The sequence below is a fragment of the Ammodytes marinus genome (assembly GCF_949987685.1).
Source record: "Ammodytes marinus genome assembly, chromosome: 6".
Classification (NCBI taxonomy): domain Eukaryota; kingdom Metazoa; phylum Chordata; class Actinopteri; order Uranoscopiformes; family Ammodytidae; genus Ammodytes; species Ammodytes marinus.
In genome coordinates, this window is record NC_137235.1 from 11,232,766 (window position 1) to 11,245,054 (window position 12,289).

Sequence of the window (12,289 nt, forward strand, 5' to 3'; positions counted from 1 at the left end):
CATATGTAAAGTTAACTATACACTCACCGGCCACTTTATTAGGTACAGCGGTTTATTTTAATCAGCCAATTACATGTCAGCAACTCAATGCATTTAGGCATGTAGACCTGGATGGGACAACTTATTGAGGTTGAAACTGAGCAAGAGAATGGGGAAGAAAGGGGTTTTAAGTGACTTTGAACATGGCAATGTTGAAGGTGCCAGGAGGGCTGGTATCAGTATTTCAGAAACTGCTGATCTACTGGGATTTTCACTCCAAACCATCTCTAGGCTTTACAGAGAATGATCCGAAAAAGAAAAAATATCCAGTGAGCGGCATTTGTGTGGACGTAAAATGTCTTGTTGAAGTCAGAGGTCAGTGGAGGATGGGCATACTGGTTACAACCACGGTATGCAGAATACCATCTCTGAACGCAAAACACGACCAACCTTGAAGCAGATGGGCTACAGCAACAGAAGACCCCACCGGGTGCCACTCCCGTCAGCTAAAAACAGGAAAATAAGGCTACAGATCTCACAGGATCACCAATATTGGACAATAGAAGATTGAAAAATCATGCCTGGTCTGATGAGTCTCAATTTCAGTTGCCATATTCAGATGGCAGGTTCAGAATTTGGCGTAAACAACATGAAAGTATGGATCCATCCTGCCGTGCACCTTCAACCATCATGAACCATGCCATGTTCAAAGTTACTTAAACCCCCTTTCTTCCCCATTCTGATGCTCAGTTTGACTTCAGTACATTGTCTTGACCACATCTAAATGCATTAAATTGCTGCCATGTGATTGGCTGATTAGCCATTGAACAGGTGTACCTAATAATAAAGTGGCCGGTGAGTGTACACTACTTAATAATAACATGAGTAGCCTATGACTTCGTAAACACTAAAATGGATGTGTTTCTAACGAATGGTTTACAAACAATACAAATTAGTTCCCATAGGAAGAAATTCAAAGCCGATAAAGAGATTTTCCAGTAAATGTAACTATTTATTTCAAGCAAAAAAAGTGTGAAATTAAAAAGTTATTGTCCAAAAAGCATTTTTTTTCTTTTTAAAGAAAATATAAAATAACTAAACATTTCCTTCTGAAATATAAAACATTGAACTGTATTATACAGCATTAACTCAGTGATTTGAGCAGTTCCGTCAGAAACGAGCATTAGTTAAATGCACCACGGTCCACATAGGGATAGGCCAGGAAATCACCCAGCTTGTTGCCATGAGAATCGTAGTGCAGCATCCGGAAGCACTGGTCACAGAATAGACACGGGTCGCTCGGCGCAAACTGGTCGTTGGTAGTTACCCACCTAGAAAAAAGAATAGGTGATGTTAAACCTCTATCTACAGTTTTATAATGCAAAAGCTGTTAATGCATTGCAGATTTTTTATTTTTTACACACCTTCCAATGAAGACGTGGCAAACGGCACACTTCTGGGTGGTGACCCTATGCTTGTGTGTGAGGAGTGGATAGAGCTTCTTGTCGAGGCAGTCATTCTTATGGGCCAGTCTGTAACAGTGTAATTAATTAAACTGAGAGCAAAAGTGGTGGGCATACCAACTTGACACAAGATACTGAAAAGCTATGCAATACAATATTCCAAAAATGTAAGTATATAATGGCCTACACATGAACAATTTCCGCAAAGGGACAGTGACCTAGAGACACCTGTTATTAACCTGGATCATAAAAATGAACAGCTGTGGAACAATACTGAGAGGAAAAGAAACACAGCACTAACCTGAGGTCTGTGATGATGACCAGATGTTCACAGTCGCCCTGGTGACAGTAGAGGTACGGGAAGCCAACTTTCACTTTCAAATCTACGAATCGCGTGTCCTCCATTTTGGCCTGGGTGTAAGTTGGGAAGTTATGGGCCTTTGCCCATTCAATGGTAGTCCTGTATCGTAAAAAAGAATGCAGAAACTGTGTCATGAAAATGCCCTTTCATAAACACTCCTGTTAATTTTAACATTGTATTTCACATTACACAAAAGTCTATTTATATTTTCCTGGCAACTTCCATGTTTATCTTGTAAATGAAATTCTCATGAAATAACTACTTACGGACTTAGTTTCACTTTTGATGCGTATAAAATAATTAAATACATGTCTCTAGGGAAGGATGAGTGCAAAATTGTATACAAATATTTTGTTGTTCCCCTATCTAACAACTCTTTCCCAGCACAAGCTTGGAGTGTATTTCTGTGAATGAGTGTGAATAGAGAGCATGACGTGCAATGTTCTGCCCCAAATATTTGTCACGTCTCTGTCTCTATCTTGCTGTGTCTGCTTATGAGCATGATTACATTTATGTTGATCTTGATAGGAATCACAAGGAGACATTTGGAAACTTAAAATGTCCCAGTTCATACTTCTATCAGTAGCTGATTGAATAAGCTGTAGTGTTAACAATAATGCCACTGTCAAATTCAATGTTTATAAAAAAAAAAATTAAATATAAATGTATTGACCCTGGTCCATATAATTCAAAGAATGCTCTACATGAGAAGCCTAATGTAGGCTTAATTTAAAAAGGTATTTTGGGGCGCAGTGGGTATAGCGCCCACTGCGCCAGGGTACTTTAAAAGCCTGTCATTTACACTTCCTATCATCATAATTTAAGGCTTTGCATTCATTGGAATTAACTGATATTTATAACATTTTACACCTTGCTAAAAAAGATGGCTGGTGTATATTTCTAATTTCGGAAAGGGAGCCAGTTCTTCCAATTAGTTATGCTATGCTAAGTTAAGTCCCTCAGGTCTGACCTATCTCGCCAGTTATTCGAGTGCTAAAACTTACATGCTGATGTCCTGACACTCGGGGTAGCGCATGTCGTTGTAGAAAACTCCTTCGAAGAAAAAGAAAGCCGACTTGAAATGATGCTGAAACAGACAAAAAGGTGAAAAAAAGATTTACTTCCAGCTTTGCCTTCAGAGCAACAGAATCTGACCTTAACAATACCACACTGTGAGATAGATATTTTGAATATAACATTCTTAAAGTGAGAGAAACAGTTACAGTAAAAACACCACTTCTTGCCTCTTAAGTGTGAATACAGATGCATATGTACTCATGTAAATATTATTTTTGTTTGTTTTGAATTATTATTATTTATCATTATTATTGTTTAGTTTTTTGCTTTTCACACAAAATAAAAGTGTAGGTTGTAAATGTAAAAAAAAAAACTGTCAGATTTTTTTTTATTTACAATAAAGTATGAATAAAACATACAGACTATGTGACAAATATTTGCGATATGGTTTCATCTCTTGCATTTGTTGCAGGAACACTTACTTTGCTGATAAAGTCCGGAGCCACGTCCGGCGTGTTGCTGAACTCGCCGCACACCTGCAAGTCGCTGACACAGAGGATGGCGTCCCGGAGCTCCGCCAAGCTGTGTGAGCCGGTCATCAGCAGAGTCATGTGGGGTCTGATGTGGCTAAACTGATGGTCGAAGTGGGGCAAAGACAATAGTGAATGTTAGTTAGGAAAAATAGATTTTGGAAGGGGTTTCTGAAACGAGAGAGAGAGGTGAAAAAGCTCACTTTCTCGATAATGGAAGGCGGGTAGTAGACGTTGACGGTTAGAATGATTTCTCCTTCGGGGATCATGTCGGCCACTTCGTCTGGTACCCGTCCAACAGTTAAACGCTCCTGGGAGAGAGAAGAATAACACACAGAAAACCCAAGCCTAATGTTAGGGAAAATGAATGGTGATGTAACTCGCTGACTGGCAGTTTGTTTCATCAATACTCACCAGTTCATCCGCGTACAGGTCGTGTCTGTTCTTTGTGGATTTTAGAGAAGCTCTGTAGTCTTGTCTCTTCTTTCTTTGCCTGGTAAAAAAATTAAAATTAAAAATTAAATCACAAAGTATTGCATTTTAATTTGTTTTATAAGATGATGTTTAATTGGTCAAGGCACAACAATACATTTTAACAACTAAGGAAGATGCATACACTAGTGTTTTCAGCGTTGGGTCTGGAGGCACCACGTCAATATCAGGCTGCTGATCCTCAGGGTGGCAACGGAGGGAATCAGGACTTGAAAGGAAGCAAAAGGAAAACTCATGGTAAAGTCCTGTGCAATAACTTGCATAACAACACAGCTTTGTACATATTATACATGTAGGCTACATGATTCAGTATGATGTGCAATAACTATGATCAATCCAACCATATAAGCAAATAAAGCCCCTCTGCTTTAATCACGTGCACTGCATACCAGCCATTTTTACGTTTGTTTAGTTGAGTGTCAAAAATGTTTTAATGGTTATCCGGTTTAATGTGTTGGACAATCGCCGACGTGCATTAATTTCTAAACGGGGTACGTGTTTTAGTTTATTTTATACATCCTCTGCCAATAATTCTGCCAAAACAAAAACTTAATTTAAGTCATATAGGCCCCTATTGCTTCAGAAAGTGCAGTTCCGTGATGGTTTTTTTAAACACAGAGTTGGGAAAGAGAAGAAAAACACACATTTGTGAAACACAGTTCATGTTCGCTGTTAGAAAACTGTGAATTACATGAGTTAACTTAGCGTGGGCTGAACGTAGTGTGTGCGTCTACCTGCAGATGGACTTGAGTTCCGCCATGGTCTCCGCACTGACTCCCATCTCTTCGGCGAAGTTAGCGTCGAACGCCTCGTCGTCCTCCCGCTGGAAGGAGAAGCTACTCGGCTTCAGTCTGCTCAGCCACTCGTTCCTGAAGGAGCCGATATGAAACACCTTGGTGTTGACATCGGTGTATTCATAATCTGGGATGTTTGAGTTGGCGTCTGTCGACGACCCGGATGCCGCCATGTTTTCTTTTCTTTTTTCACTTCCGCTGAGCGCGCTGAGGCTCATGGGCAATGTAGTTTATACGACCAGCGGCCACACTCAATGGAGATGAAAACAATAATCCTACTGAATTTGTTTTAATATACAATACAGAACTGTGCAAAAGTTTTAGGCACTGTAAAAGAAAATGCTGTAAACTAATAATGCTTTCAAAAACTGAAGTTTTAATAGTTTATTTTCATAAATAAACAACATGCAATCAATGAACAGAAGAGAAATCTAAATCCAGCAGTGCCAGCTCAGAACTGGAAGAAACCAGTGGGACCCAGGTACATCCATCTACTGTTCTCAGCATTGAGGACACCATTAATCCTGACCAATTCTTCAGCCCCATTTGCAGAAACTTGAGAGGAACTTCCACCATGCTTCACTGTTGCCTTCAGACACTCATTATACTGCTCTCTCCACAGCCCTTCGGCGAACAACTGCCTCTTGAGTATTTAAAATTGGTTCCTGCCAGTGGGGCCAAGGTGCTTTGAAATCTTTGTCTGGGATAGACCCTACTTATCCAGTATAACTACCTTGTTCCCTCACTTAGCATGTTTTAAATTGATAAAAATAAACAATTATTATTTACATTTTTGAAAGCATTCTTAGTTCACAGCATTGTTTCACACCTACCTTAAACTTTTGCACAGTACTGAGTGTATATACACAGTATATATAAACAGTATATACACTCACCGGCCACTTTATTAGGTACACCTGTTCAATGGCTTATAAAAACAAAAAGCTTATCAGCCAATCACATGGCAGCAATTTAATGCATTTATGCATTTAGACGTGGTCAAGACAATGTGCTGAAGTCAAACCGAGCATCAGAATGGGGAATAAAGGGGGTTTAGGTGACTTTGAACATGGCATGTTTGATGGTGCACGGCAGGATATATCCATACTTTCATGTTGTTTACGCCAAATTCTGAACCTACCATCTGAATGTCGCAACTGAAATCGAGACTCATCAGACCAGGCATGATTTTTCAATCTTTTATTGTCCAATATTGGTGATCCTGTGAGAATTGTATCCTTATTTTCCTGTTTTTAGCTGACAGGGGTGGAACCCGGTGGGGTCTTCTGTTGCTGTAGCCCATCTGCTTCAAGGTTGGTCGTGTTTTTGCGTTCAGAGATGGTATTCTGCATACCCTGGTTGTAACGAGTGGTTATTTGAGTTACGGTTGCCTTTCTATCATCTCAAACTAGTATACCCATCCTCCACTGACCTCCGACTTCAACAAGACATTTTACGTCCACACAAATGCTGAGTGGCATTTGTGTGGATATTTTTTCTTTTTCGGACCATTCTCTGTAAACCCTAGAGATGGTTTGACTGAAAATCCCAGTAGATCAGCAGTTTCTGAAATACTCATACCAGCCATCCTGGCACCCTCAACATTGCCATGTTCAAAGTCACTTCAAACCCCTTTCTTCCCCATTCTGTTGCTCGGTTTCAACCTCAATAAGTTGTCCCGTCCAGGTATACATGCCTAAATGCATTGAGTTTCTGCCATGTAATTGGCTGATTAGTTATATGTGTTAACAATAAAATGAACTGCTGTACCTAATAAAGTGGCCGGTGAGTGTATATATAGTGCTGCTAGAAAGTATGTGAACCCCTCGAGCATTTTGGCATTTTATTCAGTTTAACCATGAATCATTAATTTTTGATAAACAGATGTTTGTTTATCAATTCAAACATTTTATTTTCCGGAAATCAATTGTTAAAACGGATCAAAAAAATTATTTGCCATCTTTTGTATGTTCAAAAGTTTGTGAACCCTGAGCTGCATTGCTTAAATCGAGCAGGTAAACACAATCAGGCATGGGCCAAATTGAGTGATGAAATGGACCAATGTAATGAGATATCTTTAGGGAAGAAATTGGGTGGCATTAGATAAAACAGAGATCAAACCAGGTCAGTTTAGGCCCACCAAAGTGAACCCATACAGGTCAGACATGCCAAAAGGGAAAGAAAATCTGAGAGGATCTCAGGAATAGAGTTGTGATGTTGCACATTTGTCTAGGGACATACATGAATTAATCTAAAAAAAAGTTTGAGCTCCATCGGTCCACCGTGAGGCAAATCATCTACATATGTAGAGCCTTTAGAGTGTCTGAACATCTGCCTAGAAGTGGACTTTCTTCAAAAATATCCACAAGCGCCAAAAGAAAAGTAATTTTTCTGGTAAAGGCCAACCCAGAAATTACATCTGGAGATCTGCAGACCATTTGCCACCACCATTCTTCACTTGGGAGAAGGTTCTTTTGGTGGTAGGCAGAGTTGCGTTTTGCCTAAACATGGCGGTTTTGGTTATGACCAAACAGTTCCATTTTGGATTAATTTGTCCGCAGAATAGACTTCCAGGAGACTTCAGATCTCCAGGTGACCTGGCAAAGTTGAGACAAGCAGTGTTGTTCTTTTTTGAGAGCAGAGGCTTTTTCAGCAACCCTCCCATGAAAGCCATGTTGACCGAGTTTTCTTCTTATTGTGGAACCATGCACATCTGTCCCAGATGCTGCAAGAAAGGTCTTCAAATCACAAAATGTAATATTTGAGTTGGCTTTTAACTGAAAAATCACTTTTCTTGTGGCGCTTGTGGATATCTTTTAAGGTAGTCCAGTTGTAGGCAAATGTTCAGTCACTCTGAAAGCTTTCCATTTGTAGATGATTTGCCTCACAGTGGACTAATGGAGCTTAAACTTTTTTTTTATTAATGTATAGCTGTGCCCAGACAAATTTACAACATCACAACTCTATTCCTTAGATCCTCTGAGATTTGTTTTCCCTTTTGGCATGTCTGACCTGTAGGTTCACTTTGGTGAGCCTAAACTGACATGGTTTTATCTCTGTTTTATTTAGTGCTGCTGCCCAATCTCTTCCCTAAAGATCTCTCATTACATGGGTCCATTTCATCACTCAATTTGGCCCACCTGATTGTGTTTAAGCAATGCAGCTCAGGGTTCACAAACTTGTGCACATACAAAAATTGTCAAATCTTTTTTTTTTAATATGTTTTAACAAATGATTTCTGGAAAATAAAAATGTTGAATTGATAAACATCTGTTATTTCGTATAAAAAATACTAGTATTGATGAAAATGAATTGATAATGGTTAAAATAAATACAATTCCAAAAGGCTCGCATTTGCTACTGAAATTGATCACGTGCGATGATGAATACAAGTCCACTCTCACGAGTGCGACAGCTTGCTAACGAGCAGATGTTGTCTCTTTGAGACACAGAGGAGTGCTGCACAACACTGAGAGGGCTCTACATTAACAATCTCCAAATACGGTTAAATTTAGTCTTAGGTGAGTAAGTTATTGAGTCCACCCTCCACTTTGGCTGGTGAAAGACATGTGCTCTGGATCTGTGCTCGTGCGGTGTTTCTAGCGTCTAACTTCACCAACGGTAATAACCGGAAGGAGACGGCTCTCTTTACATTAACGCAGTTAAGTTAGCGCGTGTGCAAACATACAATTTCCTGTGCCCCTTCACATTAAAAGCCTGTTACTAGCCAAACGTGAGTTGACTTTTATTTTGAAGCCAGTAAGAACAGGAAGTTAGCGCTTTACAGCACTGCAGTGCTCTAGCTTGAAAAGCAACTCATTCAGCTGCAGAGAGCAGTCAACAGTAGTATATTTAAACAAAGTTTGAAATAAGCCACTGAAAAACTACTCCCAACACATTCACAACAACATATTTAAACTGTACCAATATGTATAATTATTAATTTAATCGGCTATGTTTAATGTTAATGTATATACAAAAAAGATATAGATATTATTTTAATATTTTTATCGGGAGAAATAATTCTGAATCAGCAAAAAATTGCAATTGGCAGGTTAGATTATTTTGTCTAAATTGCAATCAGTGCACCCCTATTAATTTTTCTATAATTATTACTGCACACACTAGGAAATAATATTAATTAAGAATCTCAAATGAGACCAAGATGACATGCTCAAAGGTAATAAGAGCGAAATGCAAGGTTTAAGGTTATGCAAGTTTTCGATCATACTTTGTGTGCTATCAAATTTATTTTTGTGCTACTTTTTTTTGCTTGCTAGCACCAGTGCTACCACCTAAAAAAATAAGCATACAGCCCTGCTTCACATACTTTCAAGCAGCACTGTATATAGGTAGGCTATTTGTTTGTTAGTTTACGTGGGATTAGGCTACTTGATTTATTATTTCAAACGTTAATATTAATACTGACACAGGGATAGACATAATGAAGAACAAGGAAAACACAGCTGGAGAGATAAAAGGTAAATAATAAACAGGACTCTTAGCTAGGCCGGTAAACTAGAACTGTATAATAGGCCTATTAATGTATAGCCTAGGCCTATATAAAAAGAACTGACGACCAACAGCATAATTAAAAGGGTTATATAGCCTACAACACTCTTGACTGAGCTGACCTGCAGTTAAACAGATTATATACAGTATGTAACATGTAAGATCAATGGTTTGAATAAAGATCACACTAGTTTCCATGTGAATACTGGAGGCTATGTAACATGATTGGTTAACCACATACATTAACCTCATTATAAGGAGCTACATCTGTAGAAGGTAACAGTTTGCACAGTCGTACTGCAACAAATCTCAGACAACTGGAAGACTTTTCTTTATTTAAAACCTACGAGGTCAGAGGTTTCAAAAAGAAACAATACAAAAATAAAGAAAGTGAGGTTCGGCAGAAGAAATGAGAAAACCACCGGAAAATATGAGTTAGGCAGAGACATCACATGCACGCATAAAACCAGAAATGTTAACCAAACCTAAGTAGAGCAGCCCTTGTGCTGTGTTAAGTGGAATAAAAGGATTATTGAGTGAACATAGAGCAGTTCAAAGAATAAGTCCACAGATGATGAAATGCTTTAAAATCTGTGGTCATTTGTGACGCCTTTCCTTCCCCTTCCTACCCCATCCCTTGTTTCTCAGTTATGTAATATATTTAAGTGCATTCACTCAAGGTACTTTATTCTTTTTCACAGCACACTATACACTTCAGGCAGTCTATGAGTTGTTAGCAGATTAATATTCAAAACTTTCGGATGGTTTAATTTATTTTATTTTATTTCACAAGGCCAATAGGCCACCACACATGGAACAGAACTGTACGAAGTCACTCTGAAACAGTGACTGATCTGACCCTTTGTTGACTCAGTAGGGTCAAGAGGTAGGTTCATGCCGTGCATTACATTTTAGTAGCCTCACCCTGATGGAATTGCATCTATTATAACTGCAAATTATCTTGTGGGACATCATATTCCATTAAAAAGTCTTGATATTTCATTAATAAAACATTAGAGTTGAGCATTTGGTTAACCAGACATATATACGTATTTTCATGTGCAAACTAATTAAAGTAAAATTGCAATTACAAAATAAAAAACAACTCCTAATTTGAGAATAAGTGAGCCAGGATACGCCCTCGGCCTAGTTACAAGGATTCTACCTCCGAATGACAAACATCTCTGAAACCACTGATTCTATTTTTTTTCTCTCTTTCAATTATAAGGTTAAAGTTTAAACCACATCTGGCATTTCTTTCTTTTGGTGAATTCCCAGATAGGTAACATTTAGGCAGGTGTGAAAAAGGCTGTAAACTAAGAATGCTTTCAAAAACTGAAATTTTAATAATTTATTTTCATAAATTGAAAAAAGCAGTTCAGTTTTTAAATTGATCAACACTTATTATTATTTATATTTTTTAAAAGCATTCTTAGTTTACACCACCTGCCTAAAACCTTTGCACAGTACTGTATATCACAATTTCTTAAGTTCAAATAAAGCCTGGAGCCGATGGAGAAAGTTTAATCAAATTACTGGTCACAGGTATCTGAGAGGCATCCTTTAAAAATGTTGTGTCATCAGCCAGCTGACTGATAATTAACTCCTTATCAGCTATTGAGATAAGTCTTAATGGACTGCTTATTAAATTCAGTGAGCAGTTGAGTAGATAGAAGAGGTATGGGGTGAAATGGTCACCCCTGCCAAACCCCACATTTTTAATAGAATTGAGTAGAAGTACCAGCATACTCAATTGAGAAGTTTCCATTTGTATACATCATTTTGATAGCATTGGGTAAGTATGATCCAAACCCGGATTTCTCTTAGGCATGAAATATAAAGTATAAGCTCAATTGTATAGAAAGCTTTGTGAGAAAATCTTTGAAAAGAATGTAACTCATCTGCACCTAAATCGGAATAGTCAGTTAAGTCAACCAGTCTAATATTTGCTTCATGGCACTTGTCAATAATGTGGTCCAAACAGCTTGCATCCTCTTAGCAAATATCATTGCAAATACTTTATAATCATGACTAAGGAAAATTGGAAGCCACATATCAATACAGATATTGACATATCAATCTTTCCAGGTTTTGGGACAAGAATTATGAGGCCATGATGAGTAATAGTGTGTCGGAAGCATCCGTTTTATATAGCCTACAGCAGGGCCGGCGGTAGCCAGGGGCCAGGGGGGGCCGTGCCCCCCCAGATGTGAGCTGTGCCCCCCCAACCAAAATTTGAGATTTTTTTTTTTTTTTTTCCTGATAGTGGGTCTGGGTTTTTTCCCGACCCACTATCGGACGGAAAATTTCGTTCGCTGTCCAAGAAAATGTCAAATAAAATTAATTGGGTCCACACACACATATATATGATTGAAATAGCCTACTGTTAAATTAATATTGATCAGCTGGCTGCTGTTGAATGCTTTTAACTAAATCAAAAAACCCCCAAAAAATCTGTTCTGCATTTGTCCTGTTGAGAACACATTCAGACACACAATGCATTGACTAATAGGAAGTAGGCCTATTTAATTCACCATTTGAGGCATCAAATAAAATTAGCCAATAAAACACTTACATCACAATCATTTATTTTATATATATACACATTATGTTGTATATAATGTATATTATATGTTATTCATAAACATTTTGGAGAAAAAAAACATGCAATAATCAAATTTCCCACACAGCAACACTCAACGTTTATTTGCATATTGTGTTCTACACAATTCACAGTAAATGTGCCAAAAAGCAGACGCAAAGCAGATCTTACAAGGGCAAAAAATTTCGGCTCGCGCGCTCTGCGCGCGCTCGCATCTTCGGTCTCCCTGCCCAGTGTGCCCCCCCAAAATTTCTACGGGCCCCCCCAAGTCTGACTTTCTAGAACCGGGCCTGGCCTACAGTCTTGAAAAAGCCAAAGGAGAAATGTAGCAACTTGGTCGGAGAATGCTTTGTGAAATTCAAATGTAACACCGTCCTTCCCAGGAGATTTATTGAGCTTGGGGTGTTCAAAACCAAGTGAACTTCCTCTAGTGTTATCGCTCCATCACAGTGGTCCGTTGGTCTGGTCACAATGGTCTGTTAGCAGACACGGCTATGAAGTGTTTTTCTGATAGGCCTACATGCTGACAAAGCTCAATA

The 12,289-nt window shown here is 38.6% G+C and overlaps 2 protein-coding genes across 2 annotated transcripts in view; both read right to left on the bottom strand.

Moving 5' to 3' along the window:
- Positions 1-12,289, bottom strand: part of LOC307252061 (calcium uniporter protein, mitochondrial-like) — a 236,473-nt gene that overhangs the window by 179,773 nt on the left and 44,411 nt on the right. The gene's annotated exons all lie outside the window — the stretch shown is intronic.
- Positions 983-4,809, bottom strand: snapc3 (small nuclear RNA activating complex, polypeptide 3; the record flags this gene model as incomplete). Its single annotated transcript, XM_080030078.1, has 9 exons — positions 983-1,310; positions 1,404-1,511; positions 1,744-1,902; positions 2,808-2,890; positions 3,303-3,452; positions 3,554-3,661; positions 3,765-3,843; positions 3,967-4,050; positions 4,577-4,809. The coding sequence occupies 9 exons, from the start codon at positions 4,807-4,809 to the stop codon at positions 1,163-1,165; spliced, it is 1,152 nt and encodes a 383-aa protein (XP_079886204.1). The 3' UTR covers positions 983-1,162.